The sequence below is a fragment of the Mustela erminea genome, chromosome 1 (assembly GCF_009829155.1).
Source record: "Mustela erminea isolate mMusErm1 chromosome 1, mMusErm1.Pri, whole genome shotgun sequence".
Taxonomy (NCBI): domain Eukaryota; kingdom Metazoa; phylum Chordata; class Mammalia; order Carnivora; family Mustelidae; genus Mustela; species Mustela erminea.
In genome coordinates this window covers 71,268,096-71,287,641 of record NC_045614.1, presented here as the reverse complement: position 1 = coordinate 71,287,641, position 19,546 = coordinate 71,268,096, and the positions used below count along the sequence as shown (strand labels likewise).

Sequence of the window (19,546 nt, the reverse complement as noted above, 5' to 3'; positions counted from 1 at the left end):
CTACCAGCTAGTTCATGTGAACATAATTCAGGAGACAGCAGCATTTTGTAATCAATATCATCTCGCTACCTAGTAACTAGGTCTAGTTACTAAGGGGGCGTGCAATAAAGTAAGTAGTGCTCTGAATACTATTCTACAAGGGATACCTTACAGAAAAAGTCAAACCACTTTATCCACAGGTTCACAGGTTTTTTTCAACAATTCTTACGGGCAAAAAAAAAAAAAATTTCAAAGTCCCTTGAATACCCAGAGCATGGTCTTCCTTTACATTCAAATCCAGATAATTTATACTCTGGTGTTTCTTTGATTCACTAACATACCTTTGGATATTAGAGCATCCTTTTCACCTCTAGGAAGGAGAGGAACTCCTGCTTTTAAAAGTGCAGGCACGGAGCACCTGGGTGGCTCAGTGGGTTAAAGCCTCTGCCTCGGACTCAGGTCATGATCCCAGGGTCCTGGGATCAGGCCCCACATCAGGCTCTCTGCTCAGCGGGGAGCCTGCTTCCCCGCCCCCCTCCCTGCACCTGCCTTTCTGCCTACTTGTGATCTTTGTCAAATATATAAATAAAATCTTTAAAAAAAAAGTCCAGCGGCTGTTCATGAAGTCTGGAATGAGCAGAGCCCCTAGAAATAATCCAGCTCCAAGATTCTAAATTGAGGTATACAGGGCGCCTGGGTGGCTCAGTGGGTTAGGCCTCTGCCTTCAGCTCGGGTCGTGATCTCGGGGTTCTGGGATCGAGTCCTGCATCGGGCTCTCTGCTCGCGGGGAGCCTGCTTCCTCCTCTCTCTCTCTCTGCCTGTCTCTCTACCTATTTGTGATCTCTGTCTGTCAAATAAATAAAATTTAAAAAAAAAAAATCTTAAATTGAGGTATCCAAAATTTTTTTTAAGATTTTATTTATTTATTTGAGCAAGAGAGAGATACGGCAAGAGAGGGAACACAAGCAGGGGAAACGGGAGAGGGAGAAGCAAGCTTCCCACTGAGCAGGGAGCCCAATGCAGGGCTTGATCCTAGGACCCCAGGATGATGACCTGAGCCGAGGGCAGACACCAACGACTGAGCTACCCAGGCACCCCTGGGGTAACCAAACTTATGCTGCAGGGAGCCCACAGAGCCTCGGGGAAAATAAGGTGCATCTTCCTTGGATGCTTTCTGAATTAAGACAATAACTTAAAGCATTTTTATATTAAAACAGATGAATCCTGCATCCTATTCTCCATCAAAGGAATTGGTGAATGAACATTGAAAAATTCCCTGAAAAGTGCCAGAAACCTCAGGCTATGCCCCCAAATCCCCCTTTCCAGGGTTCCTTTGCCCAGAAGATTATGGGGCAGGTTTAAGAAGTATCAATATGATCCATTTCATAGCTTGAGACCTGGCTGTGACTGGCTCCTAGAAGTCACTGTGCTGTTAGTCTTCGAAGAGATTTACAGCCCTCCTCCCATTAACCAGGTGAGGCTAGGAGCAGCCCTTCCCGAATGCAGGACCAGAAGCCAAACAAGGTTGTTAAGAGCTAGCCTTCCACCTGTGTGCCATCCTCTTCCACCTCAGGTGCACTCCTAACAAACACATAATTAAATGAGCTTCTCAATGAATCATAAAGCCACACATCCCTCCATAAAACACGTCAAAGCATTTCTTTAAGCGGCTGTTCATCACTGGCATTATATGTAGCTTGGAGGCATCCAGATTTACGCATATGCTATTAGTTACTGTCTCTTCACTAAAACGCTGAATTTTTCAACACTGCAGGTGGCCTCCATTTGGACACACCTAATAAGGAAGCAAGTCAGAATGGGTAGTATTTGTTCCCAAAAACGGGGGGGGGGGGGGGGGAGGAACCAGAAGGCCCATTCAACATTGTGTCTCTAGACAAAAGACACTCCCTTGAGACTGAAAAATAAAATCTAAGAACCTATGTGAGATGGTCAACTCAAGAGTCATCTAACAATTAGAGACCTACTGTGTGCCAGGTCAGAGGCTAGGGCTTAAGAAGCAATGACCAGAAGGAAATCCACATCAGACAGCAAATGGTAAGGCACTGTTAGTTTGGAAACTGAAAGCTGAGGAACCCCTTTCAATGCAAGTACTGCTCGTTTATTTTCAAAGCGCCCTTTTGGGGGAGAGGGGCAGAGGGAGAATCTTAAGCAGGCTCCAGCCCAGCACAGAACCTGACCTGGGGCTCAAACTCACAACCCTGAGATCATGACCTAAGCTGAAATCAAGAGTCGGACACTTAATGGACTGAACTCCCCCAGGTGTCCCTCAATACCCTTTTACGTGATCTGATTTGACCTTCATAGCAAAACTGTAAGAAAGATAATTAGTATTATAATATCTGCTTTATTTATCTCTGTTAGTGCTGAAAAAGGTCACCAAGTGACACACCTAGTCTTATCGGAATGAGACCTGAAAACCTCTCACATCATTTAGTCAAACTTTTACGAACACTTTCATTTAAAACATTCTTTAATCCTTGTAATAATTCCATAAGTTTTGTTTGTTCCGGGGAGGCAGGCAATCCCAGAGAAGGGAAAGCCAGGTCACAGGGGTTAAATAAGGGCCCAAGGTCACAAAAGAGAGAAGAGCTGGAATTTGAATCCAGGTCTTTCACCCAAAGGCCTGCGTCCTGGGGCACCTGGATGGCTCAGTGTATTCAACAGCAGATTCTTGACTTAGGCTCAGGTCATGGTCTTGGGATCCTGGGACCAAGCCCACCTTCCCCCCCATCAGGCTCAGTACTCACTTCGTAGTCTGCTTGGGAATTCTCTTTCCTCCTCCCACTGCTCCCTCCACCCGGCTGGCCCATGCTCCCACACAAGCACTCTCTCTCTAATAAATAAATAAATCTTTAAAAAAAAAAAAAAAAAGCCTGTGTCCTTTCAGAAAGAACATCAGCAACACAGCCAGGGTAGGGACACCCTCCAGGAAGAGCTGGGGATGGGAAACCAAATCTCACAGGCCCCTGGGGAGTTGAACAGGAACAGGCTCATGCTGGGGTCAAGCTGAGACCCAACTCTTGCCAAACCTGCTGGGCTTTCTAACCCAGCTCAGCAACCCCCAGTCCTGCTCGGCTCTCCAGGTGGCCTATGTTTGTCAGGGCACCTCTGTGATAAAACTAGGGTCAGAGATCAAAGGGCACACAAGTGTGATCTTTCCAAACCAGGAAAAAGAGGAAGGTATCATCTGTCACTCCAGATCCAACTCTGAACCTGCCAGGCAAACGTCCTGTCTGGCGCAGGGGGAGGGGGGCATTGACCCTCCCCAGTGCAGACTGCACAGGACTGAGCATTGCTCAATCTTGCCAACCACCTCTCTGCTGCTCTTGCAGTTGCAAACTGAAAAGGACCCTGTTCCTAGCTTGTCCCCCTGTCTGATATCCCTTGTTTATCCCTGCCGCAAATAAACAAAAGATGCTCCAGGAAAGGGTACCCATCCAGCCTACACACTTGCAGGCAACAGTTACATATTTGTTTGAAGCCATTAAGTTCTGGGGAAGAAAATCAGAAAACTGTTTTAAAAAAAGCAAACGGAGGCCAAACCACTTACACTTCGGAGGCGCTCAAAGTGAAGGCTGATTTCGGTTTCTGAGCAAGTGCAGGGAAGGGCTTGAAGCACAGAGGCTGGCCTGGGAGCAGCTGAGCTTCCCTAAACACAACTTAACAAAAGAAGAAACCACACTTCATCACATTTGTTTTCACCTGCAATAGGCTGACCTTGAAGATTCGAAAACGATTTAAAAACCCATGTCCGGGGCGCCTGGGTGGCTCAGTGGGTTAAGCTGCTGCCTTCGGCTCAGGTCACGATCTCAGGGTCCTGGGATCGAGTCCCGCATCGGGCTCTCTGCTTGGCGGGGAGCCTGCTTCCCTCTCTCTCTCTCTGCCTGCCTCTCTCTCCATCTACTTGTGGTCTCTCTCTGTCAAATAAATAAATAAAATCTTTTAAATAAATAAATAAATAAATAAAAACCCATGTCAAAAAGTGACAAAAGTAAACTTGTTAACTCTCAGAATTGAAAGGAAGGTTCCTAAAAGCCACACGTTCTGTCCCAGACACACTCAGATGATGTAATTTACATTAGTTTTGCGGGTGAGTGGGAACCGGGGTGCTGCTCACTCTCTGGCCTGGCTCAGATCGGGGCTCTCTGAAGGTCGCCTCACTGTCATCTCCGAGTGCCGAAACCCGGAATCCGGGCCACGCGGTGTGACCGACACCATGGCTACGGGCACCTTTTGAGGCCCCGCGAGGGTCTCCCTCAGGTGCGGTCAATGCAGGAGGGGTACTGCCTCAGGGTCCCGGAGCCCGGCCTCTCCCGCCGCCGCCAACACCGCATCACGCGCCCCGACTCCACGAACACTGGTGTCCCTCCCCACCCACCCGCCGGGCCCGATGCGCGGCCCCGGGTCTTACCCGAGCGAGGCGCACGGAGCGCGGCCCCGTCGCAGGCGCGGTCCCGGGGGCCTCCCGCGCGGGGCTCTCCGGGAGCTTGGTTCTGTCGGCCGCCTCCTCTTCGTTGTCCTCGGCCCGGCCCCGGCCGCCCGGCGGCTCCCGTTCCCTCCGCAGCTGCCGGCCGGGCGGCACAGGGGTGCACGCGGCTGGGTTCGGCTTCGGCGCCCCCTCCTCCTGCTGCTCGCCGCCGACTTGGCGCTCGAGGGCTCGGGGTCCGCGGTTCCGGGACGCGGGGGTCGTCTAGGTGCTCCGGCTGCCCCGCGCTCCCTCCCGCGCGCAGCCCCTCTCCGGGGGCGCCTCACTCGTGGCGCGCGGGCGTCACGGGCTCGGGGCGCGCGGGCACGGCGGCGGGGTGGGCCCCGGGGCGGCGGGCGGGGGCGCTGCTGCAGACGCGGGCACTGATGCGGGCGCCGCGGCGCGGCCTCTCGCCATGGCTCCCCCGCGGGCAGGCGGCTCGCACCTCCCCTCCGCGCTGCCGTCACCGCCCGACGCGCGCCGAGCCCTCCCCTTCTACCGCCCCGCCCGCCCGCCGGCCTGCGCCGCCACCTGCGGGCGGCCCTCCAGGATGCACGCCCCGCGGAGCGCGCGGGTTGCGCCGGGAGCCGCGCCCCTCTGCCCTGCAGCCGCGGTCCTGGTCCCGCCCCCCGCTTTTACCTGCGCCGCGGGGCTTGGGAAAGTGCCGGTCGATTCGAATACCTGTGGGGGAAACCTGTACACAGCTCCCCGAGCGCTTACTTCTAGCGCTTTTCGGCGTCCGTCTAGGTTCAGTCTACCGGGAGCACGTGCGCTGCTTACCACTAAAGCAGTTGACGTCCAGACGCGTTCCTGCAGGTTGGGCGTTCTCCTAGGAAGCAAACCTGAGGCTCAAGCAGAGGAAGGACACTGCCGAGCGCTGGGGATTGGCGGTGGAGGAGGGGTATGTCAATGGACAGTCTGAAAAAAATGCCACCGATCTCTAGGTCCGGGAAGGCCGAGGGTTGGGGGGCGGGGCGCGGAATCAGAAAAGGATCCAGGAAGTAAGTGCTCACAGGCCGATATATTATGCAAATCACCAATGGACAGTTTAACTCGAAACAACCCAATTAGCTCATTTCCACTTAGGGCTGCTGAGTGTACTACTTTGGCCCCTTCTCTGCCCAAAGGTCATAGAGGATGTTGGGAAGGCACGGAGAGGACTCTAACCAAAACCAAAGGCGTAAGAAAGCTGAGCCATAGAAAACCTGGTTTCAAATACTGGAAGAAGACTTGAAGTGTACCGTGAAGATTCTTTCAGGCAAGAATCATCCCCCGATGCTAACACTAGAGCGGATTTAATTGAAGAGCAGATATTTGCTTCGCTTAATGTCTCTCCATTGATGGTTTAGGCTCATTAATAGCAAGGGGGAAATATTTACAAAGGAGCCGGCAGACAACACCTTGACCAGGTGATCAAAATTAACATCATGAATGAGAGTAGACGGGTACCATGTCCTCAGAACGTTTCACTGACTACGCAGTATTCCGGGGGAACTGCATAACCTGAACCTGACGATGATGAAACCTCAGAAAAACCCCAAATGAGGAACATCTAGTAAAAAGGGGCAGAGACTGTATTCTTCAAATGTGTCAACGTCAAAAAGACAAAAGAGGGGAGTCCAGGTGGCTCAGTTAATGAAGTGTCTGACTTTTGGTTTCAGCTCAGGTCTTGATCCCAGAGTAGTGAGTTCAAGTCCCACATTGGACTTTCAAGACCTATCTCCAAAGGCAAGGGAAACAAAAGCAAAAATGAACTTTTGGGACTTCATCAAAATAGGAAGCTTCTGCACAGGAAAGGAAACAGTCAAAAAAACAAAGAGGTATCCCCCAGAATGGGAGAAGATATACAAATGACACTAAGACAAAGGGGCTGATATCCAAGATCTGTAAAGAATCTCAAACTCAACACCCAAAAAACAATTGGGTCAAAAAATTGGCAGAAGACATAAGCAGACACTTCTCTAAAGAAGACATACAAATGGCTAACAGACCCATGAAAAAGTGTTCATTATCAGTAGCCATCAGGGAAATTCAAATCAAAATCACATTGAGATACTATCTTATACCTGTTAGAATGCAAAAATCGACAAGGCAAGAAACAACTAATATTGGAGAAGTCGTGGAGAAAGGGGAACCTCCTTACGCTGTTGGGGGGAATGCAAATTGGAGCAACCACTTTGGAAAACAGTGTGGAGTTTCCTCAAAAAATTAAAAATAGCAGCGCCTGGGTGGCCCAGTCATTAAGGGTCTGCCTTCTCCTCAGGTCATGATCCCAGGGTCCTGAGATTGAGCCCCGCACTGGGCTCCCTGCTTGGCCAGAAGCCTGCTTCTCCCTCTCACGCTCCCCCTGCTTATAGTCCCTTTCTTGCTGTGTCTCTCTCTGTCAAATAAATAAAATCTTTTTAAAAAATTAAAAATAGAGCTACCCTATGACCCAGCAATTGCACTACCGGTACTCACCCCAAAGATACAGAGGTAGTGAAAAGAAGGGCTATATGCACCCCAATGTTCATAGCAGCAATATCCACAATAGCCAAACTGGAAAGAGCTGGGATGTCCTTCAATAGATGAATGGATAAAGATGTGGTCCATATACACAGTGGAATATTACTCAGCCATCAGAAAGGATGAATACCCAACTTCTGCGTCAACATGAACAGGACTAAAGGAGATTATGCTAAGTGAAATAAGTCAAGCAGAGAAAGTCAATTACGGTTTCACTTACATGTGGAACATAAGGAATAGCATAGAGGACATTAGGAGAAGAAAAGGAAAAGTGAATTGGGGTGAATCAGAAGGGGAGATGAAGCATGAGAGACTGTGGATTCCGGGAAACAAACTGAGGGTTTTAGAAGTGAGGGGATAGAGGAATGGGTGAGCCTGGTGATGGGTATTTAGGATGGCATGAGTGGCATGGACACTACATCAAAAACTAATGATGTACTGAATGGTGACTAACAATAAAAATAAATAAATAAACATTACCATATGTACATTAGAAAAAAGAAAAAGAAAAAAAAGGACAGAAGGAGGTTATATGTTCCAAATTAAAGGCTGCTAAAAAAGACATGACAACTTAATGGGATACCTTGTCCTAATCTGAATCCTGTACTGGAGGAGGGAAAATGCTGGAAAGAATATTTCAGCGGACAAAGTTGGAATCCTGATAGTAAATTATTGGCTCAATGTTAAATTCACTGCTGTTGATAACTTGGACCATGTTCATGTAGAAGACTATCCCCATTCTTAGAAATACACACTAAAGTATTGTGCAAGCATGATGTGTGCAACTTCAAGGGACTCAGAAAAAAACATATTGATAGGAAAAACAATAAAATAAATGGGCAAGATATTAACAATCAGTGAATCTGGGTACAGGATGTACTGAAACATGTCTGTACGTTTGAAATTATTTCCAAATAAAAATACTTTTTGAGAAACCAAGCAGGGGATGTGGTTGGATGGGAGGAAGGCAAGGTGCATCTATAAAAGGGGGACACAAGATTCTTCTGCTTTTAGAACTTGTGGTCTTAGAGCAAGTGATCAAATTTATATAGAACTGACATACACTGAAATAAGTACAAGTAAGACTGGGGAAATCTGAATAAGAGGTAGGTTGTATCAATGTTAACATTCTAGCTGTAATAACATACCAAGGTTTTCAAAATGTGATCAATGAGGAAACTGTGCAAAGTGTATTATTTCCTGTGGTTAAATGTGAATCTACAATTATCTCAACAGAAATTTCAATTACAAAGACGCCTGGCTGCCTTGGTTGCTAGAGAATGCAACTCTTGATCTCGGGGTTGTGAGTTCGAGCCCCACACTGGGTGTGGAAATTACTTAAAAATAAATAAAACCTTTTTTAAAAAATTCATTTACAAAAGAAGTGATCGAATATATGCCAGATTGGTATGTATGTAGGCAGGGCTAACTGGGAGTGTGTAAGAGCAAATGCGCTGGTGCTATCTCCTTGTGGGTTTAGAGTAGACATGGGGCTGTTAGCAATATGTTTTTTAACTAAAAAATAATAATAATTAAAATAAAATAAATAATATAAATAAGTAAAAATAAAATAATAATAAGCTATTTGATAAACTATTTGACTATTTGATATATCACTGACAGATCAGGTTCCTTCCAATTCTGTAATTTAAGAATCCTAGAGCTGGGGGATCTTTGACATCATCTAGTCCAACCTTCTCATTTTCAGGAAACTGCGGGCAGAAAAGTGGTACATGACCAAAGGAGCATCCAATTAGTGGTAGACCCATAACTACAACTCTTGTCTGCCAAATACGTCCAATGCTCTTTGCACCTTTACCAGCTGCCTGTCACTCTCTATATCCATGAGGTGCAGTCAAGATTGGTGCCAAATTTTGAAGTCATCCATTCATTCATTTTGACTCCCTGACTGTGGCCCTGTGGGCACAGGGTCCTGACATCCTGTTTCCAGCACCAGATGACAGACGCATGTATCCCACCCTGGAGGAGGAGGGGCTGGTTTCCTTCTGCCATCCCCAGCTTGGTAGGAGCAGGTGGCAGGCAGGACCCCTTGAGTGAGCCCCCAGCTGTGTGCCCTGAGCTACTTCAGCAGCTGGTGACCTGCTGCTTCTGGAAGTCAAGGGTGCAGTGACGTAAGAGGGCAGCTAGATGGGTATACAGAAGAGAAAGTACTAATTGCCTGGCAGGTCCCAGCCTTACCCAACATCGGGCATAGGTCTCTACACCAGAAGTGACTTGGGCCTCCCTTAGGGCACAGATAGGCACTGTATTCTTTCCTTCTGTCAAATCAAATTAAAATCAGCATATGTTCACTGATATTTGCCAGGCCCTGAATAAGTAGCTATGGGGAAAATATATATATATATATGTAATTCCTGCCCTTTAGAAACCCAAAATACAACCAGGGACCCATGATGGACATGCAGAAAATGTCTTGACAAAAGAATTAAAACGTTAGCTTTGTTGGCTTGGGTTCTCCTCAAAAGCAGTGTTAAAGGAGGACTCAAGAGCAGGTAGTTTCTTTGGGGAAGTGATTGCATGGAACAGGGGTAGGAAAAGGAATCAGGGCCAGAAAGAATGAAACAGGCAGGGAGAGAAAACCCACCCAAGGATGCTTAATCTAGGTGGTCTCCTCTATGAGCAAGTAGGGCTCAGTCCTCCCGGCACCCTCTGAGGAATTGCATAGAATGCAAGACATGGGGACACCTGGGGGGTACACTTGGTTAAGTATCTGACTTTTGGTTTTGGCTCAGGTCATGATCTCAGGGTTGTGAGATCAAGCCCCACACCAGGCTCTGTGCTCATCATGGAGTCAGCTTGGGGTTATCGCTCCCTCTTCCCATGTCCCTCCCCCTGTGCTCTCGCTAAAATAAATAAATGAATCTTTGAAAAAAAAGGATGCAAGACGGAAGAAGGGAGCATTTATCCACCAGCTCCAAGCTCCCATTGGCCAAGTGGGCACTGAACAAAAGAGTGAACTGAGAAGGTATCACGGGGACATACATATATACAAAATGCTCAGATTCACCAGCAGAAAAGCAGCCTCCGGGCAGAGATTTTTGCTTGCTTTGTTCGTTGCTGCATTCCAAGCAGCAACAATAGGACCTGACTCATAGTAGATGCTCAATCAATTGACCCAGAATGAGTGAACTATGGAGGAAATTGTTAAAGTATGTAAATAAGTCATTTATCAACAATGGGTGTGTGTTTACATGCCCACTTGTATGTGCACTGGGTATTGGATAGGTTAGAGTGATAGTGAACAAAAAAGGTACAGTCTTGGCCCTGTGAATCTTTCACTCCAGTAGAAGACTCAGACAATATGCTCTATATGCACCTTCAATTAGTTTGTGACACATGCTGAGAAGAAAAGCATGCAGGCACTGGAAATAGAATCATAGGAGGATTTATAATAGACCAGCTGGTCAGGGAGGATCTGTCCAAGGAGGTGACCCAGAAGAGGAACAGGAACCAATCATGCAAGGGGCAAAGGGCAGCATCAGGAAAGGGCCCAGAGGCAAGAAAGACAGTAGCTGGCGCTGCTGGGATTTCAGGGAAGAGCCAGACTGTGGCCTGTGTGCCAGTTTGAGGAAACCCAGATGGCACTTCAGAGCCAGACGGCAGGGCTCACCCACAACCTCCACTTCCATCTCCACTACTGCTACAAGTAATACTTCGGGAACATGCTAAAATCCCACGTCATATAAGCAGGCCCCTGCAAATTCAACTGGTAGGGTGTAGCATAGGGTCACAAAACTGAAGGTTAATTAAAATCAGTATTTCTGGAGTGCCAGGGCAGCTCAGTTGGTTGAGCGTCTACCTTCAGTTCGGGTCACAATCCTGGGGTCCTGGGATGGAGCCCCAAGCGGGGCTCCCCGCTCAGCAGGAAGTCTGCTTCTCCCTTTCCCTCCGCCCCTCCCCCTGGCTCGTGCTCTCATGCTCTCTCCCAAATAAATAAATAAAATCTTTTTGTAAAAAATCAGTATTTCTTGGGGCGCCTGGGTGGCTCAGTGGGTTAAAGCCTCTGCCTTCGGCTCAGGTTGTGATCCCAGGGTCCTGGGATCAAGCCCCGCATCGGGCTCTCTGCTCAGCAGGGAGCCTGCTTCCCCTCCTTTCTCTCTGCCCGTCTCTCTGCCTACTTGTGATCTCTGTCTGTCAAATAAATAAATAAAATCTTTATTAAAAAATCAGTATTTCTAGTAAATATTTCATGGCTACTATGTGACCAAAAAAAAGGAAAATGTTTTCTATTCATTTAATAAATATCTAGGGAGTCATGAATAAAGCTTCAGGTTAACTGAACTGAGAGCACCCCCAAATGATCATAGGCTCCTCATGTATAACCACCTCCCACACACACATCCTCCAAGAAAAGAACTTGAACCTGCCAGAACAAGAACAAAAATCCAATCCTGTTATATCCACACCCACGTTGTCACTGAATGTCTTATCCCAGGATTGGTTTGTTTGTTTTTATTAAGATTTGTTTATTTATTTGAGACAGAGGTAGAGGGAGTGGGGAAGGAGAATCCCAAGCAGACTCCATGCCGAGTGCAGAGCCTGACATAGGGCTGGACCCCAGGACCCTGAGATCACAACCTGAGCCAAAACCAAGAGTCAGTTTACCAACTGACTACACCACCAGGTGGCCCTTATCGCAGGGTTTTAATCTGACATTTACTGAGCACATATATGCACCAAGCACTGTACTAAGAACTGACATCACTTCATTGAATCTCTACAGCAAGTCTGTGTGATAGCCATTAACATCTGCAATTTATAAATAAGAAAACTGGAGCCTCGGAGAAATTAATTTACCCAAAGTCACACACTATTGACAAAATCAGAATCAATCCAGGCTTCTAGCCCCCTATGATTGATTCAACACTTTGCTTTTGTCCTGTGAAGAAAAGGAGAATCAACCAGTCTTGGAAGAATGGAAGAATGGGGAGGTTAGGATTGGGGTGGGAAAGAACCCTAGGATCAAGATGCGTAGCCTTGTGTTTATAATGCCGACCAGCTGCTCGTGGGAAGTAAGAAAAAAATAGATTTATATCAAAACCTTCTTTAATAGCTGGTGTTAGTCCTGATGCTGTAAACACCATGTATACGTGGATAACTTCCAACTTTACACTTCCAGTCCTGACTCTCCCTCCTGAACTCCAGACTCATGTAAACAAACTGCCTAACTGGCACTTCTGTCTGGATGTCTAGCAGTCATCTCAACCCTCTGATGCGCCAACGTGAGCTGCTGGCCTTGTCCCAAGTAGTTCTACTCTCCCGGTCTTTTAGAGTTCAGTTGCTCAGGCCAAAAACCTTATAATCATTTTAAACTTCTCTCTTTGTTCCCAACCTATTGGGGATTCTGTTGGTTCTACCTTTCAGATACAATTCAGAATCTACTTCTCACCACCTTCATTGCTTTCAACCTGCTCCATTTCCCCTGGAGCCCTGCAAGAACCTCCCCAAACCTTGCTTGCTCCCCTCTCATCCTCTCCTTTCCCCCAGAGTCCATTGTCAACGCAAGAGCCAATATCCTTGTAAAATGTGGCTCATTTCATGGTCCTCCTCTCTCAAAACCCTCCAATACCTCCCCATTTCCCCCAGAAAATAAGCAAATATCTTTCCAGTTGTCCATAAGATCTACACGGTCTGCACCCCCCACCTCCCAGCCTCATTTCCCTCTTCTCTCCAACTCACTCCCTTCACTCCACAGGCATAATGATCTCTTTGCTATTCCCTGAACACCCAAAGACACTCTCACCTCAGCATTGCACACTGTTCCCTTTGCCCCAAATTCTCTTCCTCCACATGGCCCTTCCCATCACCTTCCCAGCAAGGCCCTTAGGCACCCCAATTCCCCTTGCTCTCTTCTATTTTTTCTTATTCAACACATTATAACATGTACTCATTGCTGTTTATTTTCTGCCTTCTCTCGATTCACAAGGTAGTTTTATTCCTAGGTATAATCTTGACACAATGTCTAGAACAAAGTAGTTGTTCAATAATTATTTGTCGAATGATCCATCCTTCGGACTCTTACCAAAGAACCATCTGACCCAAAGTACACTCACTGATTAACATTTCATTGTCTTATTGGAGGTGGAGAATATAGTAATTTCTGGTTTTTACATCAGTGTTAAAAGACCTTGAGAGGGCGCCTGGGTGGCTCAGTTATTAAGCGTCTTCTGGGATCGAGTCCCGCATCAGGCTCCCTGCTCCATCGGGAGTCTGCTTCTCCCTCTGACCTTCTCCCGTCTCATGCTCTTTCTTTCTGTCTCTCTCTCAAATAAATAAGTAAAATCTTAAAAACAAACAAACAAACAAAAAACCCTTGAGAATATGTCCTGACTTTCCTTAACTTCTCTTCTACAACCCATTATGAAGTGACCATCTATCCAAACCCTGCAAGACCCTATTTTTTCTCAAGATCTACAGTATTATTCTCAAGGGAATGAGTATCCTATATGATTTTCTGATTATGGTATATTCATTCCTATTGGCTAATATTGTCATAAAACGACTTCTTATCTCCAAGTCCTAGGAATCCACATTTTACTGGATGACTCTGGGATGTCACTGTCAGTTTATCCTGATAGGAAACTATCTCTGCTATTTTAATTCTTTACTTACTCCCATCTAAGTCTTTTCAAATTCATATACCTTGAAGATTTTCTGGTACATGATATTTTACGTGTGGCCAATATTCTCCTAGTTGCCTGTTTCCTAGTGGTATATATTTATGCTTTGTTTCATTTCCCCCTGAGCATGGATTCTTCATCCAGGGTCCTCGGAGGTCCAAGGGGAGATGTCAGGGAGCGTATTAGTTTGAGTGGGATAAACTGATGTAGTAAGTAAATGTAAAATGTAACAGTTCGACACAGTGGTTTGTCTTTTGCTCAAGTAACAATTGAGTGTAATTCCAGACTGGTAGAGGAGCTCTGTTCCATGTATTACACTAAGGGACTGATTGTGGACTGAATGGGCAAACTCTGGCTCCACCATCTTGGGTCACGCAGGGCATGGCCCAACTCAGTGAAGGGCTGGGGGAGAGAGCGTGGAGGAACCTGCAGGGGAGGTTCTATGAGCCAGGCCTGGCAGGAACACACAAACCACTTCCACTCCAGTTTCACTGGTGAAAGGTCTTAGTTACATGGCCACAGTCACTAGAGGGAAGCTGGGCAATGTCATCTAGCTGAGCAACCAGGAAGAAAGGGGAAACAGATTTTGATACCCAGCTAGCATTTTCTGCCACGGGGGGCAGGGAAGGTCTGAAGAACAGGTGCAAACACACACACGCACACCACAAAAGATGCATTTTCATTTGATTTACTTTAAAAATTATAAAGAAAAAATTGCTTTACTAATTCAAAGTATAAGCTATGGTTTTAGTTCACTTTATTCTTCATGAGGAGGCATAAGGTGATCTGATTGGCCGGGCTGGGTCATATGACCATACGGGATCAGGGGTGGGGTCTGTTACCAAGGAAAGATGCTGGTACTTAGGCTCAGGCAAGGTAAAGGTTCATCCCACTATCCTGTCATCTGAATTAACTTAATTGGAAAAACGTGTTGTGAGGGACACAGCTGGAATTTCCCTGTCCCCCTCACAGTTTAGTGCAGCCCGTGTCAGTAGCCAGCACCTGCATCTCTTCCACTTTTTCTGGCAATTGAAGGCTGTTCTGCTCAGTAGGACAGCCTAGAAGTTTGGGGATATTGAAGACCCTATTCCAGAAGTCTCCATTGCCTTGCCCCTTAGGACAATGTCAATTTTGTGTTGGCTGCCCGACTTCTTCCACGTGATTAAGTTCCAGTTATTTTTGCTTGATAAAACGTCCTTCATTGGCTATCTTTCTTTCTCTGTCTCACTTCTCTGCTCTTCTGCCCAAGTTTCTTGGGATCGCCAAATAAGTAGCTTGAAATCCCTGGAGTTTCTTTTGGGGGGCACCCAGACTAAGACACTTACCCTGCCATGACTGTTATGCATCTTGGTCAATGTTTGTTAGCGCAGACTCTGTACTGTCAAAGCAAGCAAAGAACATCCATGGAAACTGCTTTAGATACCGTGATTATGTCAAACTGGGAAATAAGGTGAGGAGAAACAGGGTCAGTGGTTTCTGCGCTGCAAGGGCTATGAAAAGAAAACAAAAGTAACAGTCTCGCAGAGCTCAGCATCAGCAAGTAGAACATTTTCCCCTGCTGTTACTAAATTTATCACATTCAGCAACAGAAAGTAGTTGACCCAACTTGAACAGACTCCCGTTTCTCTGACTGGAGTTTAGGAATAAATAAGCCTGTAAGCACAGCCTCCATGTAGGATGTAAGACCTTGGCACAGATGAAGCGGAGTTAGGTAATGGAATACGGCAGGGCGGAAACAGTTTGCTCTCTTCCTCCAGCCCCCCAACACAGACCAATTATATTGATGGTAGAGCAGTAGCAGCAAACTCTTAAAAAACAAACAAACAAACAAACAAACAAAACCCCCCAAAACCTAAGCCTGTCTGTTAGCTGAGGCGACAAAGAAGGGTTTTCAGGAACACGAAGTGCTCATGGCTTTCGTTTGACTTGAATTATCGCATGGGACAAGACACAAAGCCACCCCACTCCACATGGGATGAAGTTCTTGCTGACAAAAGCACAAAGGCAAAGGCCCAGTGCAGGAGCATCCACGGCTCGTCATCTTGGACAGGCTGTAAAGAGGGTGCATCTTCTTCCTGAGAAGAACTCAAACTGGGGTTTGCTTCCATTCAGAAGCCCCGTGTGAAGCCTCCGTGGGGGGTGCACATCCCGGTGCCAAACGGAAGAGATGACACACAACTCAAGGCAACTGATGAAGTCCTTGCTTCCTCCTTCCCCTTCCACTTCAAAAGGTTGCTGGAGAGAACGCATGTTATTCTTTTCCTCCCTGTCTCAATTGTTATGAAAGTTTTACAACCTGTTTCAATTTCTTTCATATTTACCTTTAAAATTTTACAAATATATGGTTATTTATCAAAACAAGGCATCAATCTGACTTGAGGATGTACTCTAGGAAAACAAACAAACATAAATGCAAATAAAGAAGCTAACAGACGACATGTAAAACAATGAGAAAATGTCATATGTGTTTGGGTTGCAGGGTGGCACAGTGGGGTAAGTGTCTGACTCTTGATCTTTGGCTCAGGGTCGTGGCATGAAGCTCCAAGTTGGACTTTGTGCTCACTGTGGAGTCTGCTTGAGATTCCCTCTCCCTCTCCCTCGTGCCCTCCTCCCTCCTCGTTCTGTCTCTCTCTAAAATAAATAAATAGGGGCGCCTGGGTGGCTCAGTTGGTTGGGCGACTGCCTTCGGCTCAGGTCATGATCCTGGAGTCCTGGGATCGAGTCCCGCATCGGACTCCCTGCTCAGTGGGGAGTCTGCTTCTCCTGCTGATCTCTCTCCTCTCGTGCTTGCTCTCTCTCTCTCAAATAAATAAATAAAATCATTTAAAAATAAATAAATAAATAAATAAATCTTTAAAAAAATTTTTATTTATTTATTTGACAGAGATCACAAGTAGGCAGAGAGGCAGGCAGAGAGAGAGGGAGAAGCAGGCTCCCCGCCGAGCAGAGAGCCTGATGTGGGGCTCAATCCCAGGACTCTAGGCTCATGACCTGAGCCAAAGGTAGAGGCTTTAACCCACTGAGCCACCCAGGCACCCCAATAAATCTTTTTTTTTTTTAAGGTTATATTTGTTCAAGAGAGACTGAGGGACAGATAGCTAGAGAGCACACAAACAGGGAAGAGAGGGAGAAGCAGGCTCCCTGCTCAGCTCAATCCCAGGGCTGGATCCCAGGACCCTGAGATCATGACCTGAGCCAGAGGCAGACATTTAACCGACTGAGCCACCCAGGAGCCCCTAAAATAAATAAACCAATCTAAAAAAAAAAAAAAGAAAAAGAAGTGCTCAAAGGACAAAACAAAACCCACAGTGATGGGTTATGTCAATGGGACCAGGAGTCAGCTATAAGAATTCCAAATGGTCAAAGCTGAGACAATTTGAGCAAAAAATAAAGTGGTATTGAGTCATTTGGATTATAACCCAAAGTACAAATTAAATAGCCATGAATACATACTGGCATAAATAAATGATTGAATAAGCAAATACACGGGAAGCAAGAGAAAAATCTCCCATGCAGAAGAATTCCAAATAAAGTATGTAGATCTCCATTCTCAAGGGGGTTGGTGCATAACTCCCCACTCTGGAAGTGTGGGCTAAATATAGTGACTTCCTTCCAGAGAGTTCCATACAGAAAGAGGAAAAGAGTTACTTTACAGTGGGGAAACATGGTAAATACCGCCTCCACCAGGTGAACAAGACCTATGTCAACAGTGACATGTCGTGTTGACAGCAGGTACCCCTGATATGATGTGATGAGAAGGGCACTTCACCTCTGTGGTCCTCCTTCCTTAACCCATAACCCCAGTCTAATCATAAGAAATACATCAGACAGACCTCAACTGATTGATGTTCTAAAAATACCCAACCAGTGTTCTTCAAAACTGTCAAGGTCATCAAAACAAGGAAAGTGTGAGAAACGGTCACAACCAAGAGAAGCCACAACAACTAAGAGACCCAACAACTAAACTAAACTCAGTATTTTGGATGAGCTCCTGGAAATTTGGTAAAAACTAAAGAAATCTGAGTAAAATGTGGACTTTAGTTATGTCTCAATATTTGTGACAAGCATGCCATCCTAAGATGTTAACAGAGAAAACTGGGTGTGGGGCATGAGAAGTGTTCATGCTATCTTCGTCATTTTTCTATGAATCTAAAACAATTCCAAAGTAAGTTTATTTAAAAAATAATGGTAACATCAAAACTGGTAGGTACCATTTAAAGTCAAAACAACTTTTTAAAAAAAGGTTTTGTTTGATTATTTGAGAGAGAGTGTATGTCCAAGAGCATGAGCTGGGGAGAGGGCAGAGGGAGAGGAAGAAGCAGATTCCCCACTGAGTGGGGAGCCCAAGGTGGGGCTCCATCCCAGGACCCCAGGACCATGACATGAGCCGTAGGCAGACACTTAACCGACTGAGCCACTCAGGTACCCCTAAAGTCAAAATAACTTTTAATAATATGATGAGAATGTTTAATGCACTGGTTGTGAAGAAATTATTTAAATATAAATAAAATTAATAACTTGAAATGAAAGTACAATTTCCACAAAATCCGTGGAGAGGGAGGAAGTTAGAGAAGGAAATTAAGTCTTGGGGGACAGGGGGATGGGCAAATGGGTGAAGGGGAAGGGGAGGTCCAGGCTTCTCATTATGGAATGAACATGTCAGGGGGATATAGTCAATGGTACCATAGGTAGAGCACCATAGGTGTGGTGATGGACACTTGTGGGGAACAGTGCATAACGTATGGAGAAGTTGAATCATTCTGTCTTATATCTGAAACTAGGGGAACATTGTATGCCAACTATACTTTAATAAAATAAAAACACATTTTAAAAACATTTTTAAAGGGAAGGTAAGTCTAAAGATTTGGTCCTGGGTAATGCATGATTTTGGAGAAAAAAAGACATATTTTGTAGATGGGCTCACTTATTGCTGGAGGAATTAAAGTAGCTGCCACATAGGCAAAGCAAGAGAGGAGAATGACGATAAAGCATAATAAAGTCAAACACAGAACATGACCAGAAGAAGGCCACTGTGTAACTGGGGATCATAGGAAACTTCAAAAGGTTAAATCCTCCCTCAGAAAGAGAAGACTCTCAGACTGGGTAAAGGAAAGTCCAGCTTTCTGGGCTTTACAAAAGACACCAAAAACAATATGATTCTTTTTTTTAAAAGATTTTTAAAAATTTATTTATTTGTCAAAGAGAGAGAAGAGCACAAGAAGGGGGAGCAGCCGACAGAGGGAGAGGAAGAAGCAGGCTCCCCACTGAGCAAGGAGTTGAGGGGCTCGATCTCACAAGTCTGGGATCATGACCTGAGCTGAAGGCAGACGCTTAACCAACTGAGCCACCTAGGCATCCTAGGAGTATGATTTTTAAAACACTGACAGTCCTAGGAAGGGCAAACATATAACAGTAGAAGGCACAATACATTAAGAAATGGAAACATAAACAGAAAGCTTTGGTGATACTACTAACACAAGAGCAGTGTCCTTAACTGCTTACACGCGCCTTTCTCAGTCCGTTCACACCTAGCCTGAGTCCAGCGCACACCTATCTACAGGAAGTTCTACCCTTCCCCTGGTAAATCTGAGTGCTTACATTTTCCGAAAAGCCATCTGGCTATTCTTGTCACCTCTTGTGCTGGGCCTGCAGATGACTCACTTGGGCCTCTGGCCTCTCTGGATCTCTTCAGTCAAGGCCACCTGGAGACCCCCCGATGTCCAGCCAAGCACAACTAATGTAGGGCTTGTCAAGTTTAATTAGAGTTCACAAAGACCCAAGGACAGTCATTACATGTAAGCCAAGCTCACCAGATGGAAAGAGTTGTTGTTGTGATATGTCATTTATCCCCCCAAATTGATCAGTGGATTTTTTTAAAAAAGATTTTATTTATTTATTTGACAGAGAGTTAGAGAGAGAGCACAAGTAGGCAGAG

The 19,546-nt window shown here is 45.9% G+C and overlaps 1 protein-coding gene across 1 annotated transcript in view; it reads right to left on the bottom strand.

Moving 5' to 3' along the window:
• Positions 1-19,546, bottom strand: part of LOC116589841 (proline-rich proteoglycan 2-like) — a 91,951-nt gene that overhangs the window by 59,780 nt on the left and 12,625 nt on the right. The window contains exon 2 of the mRNA XM_032341508.1: positions 4,412-5,097. Within this exon, the coding sequence (XP_032197399.1) occupies positions 4,412-5,097 (686 nt within the window). The remainder of the gene's footprint in view (positions 1-4,411; positions 5,098-19,546) is intronic.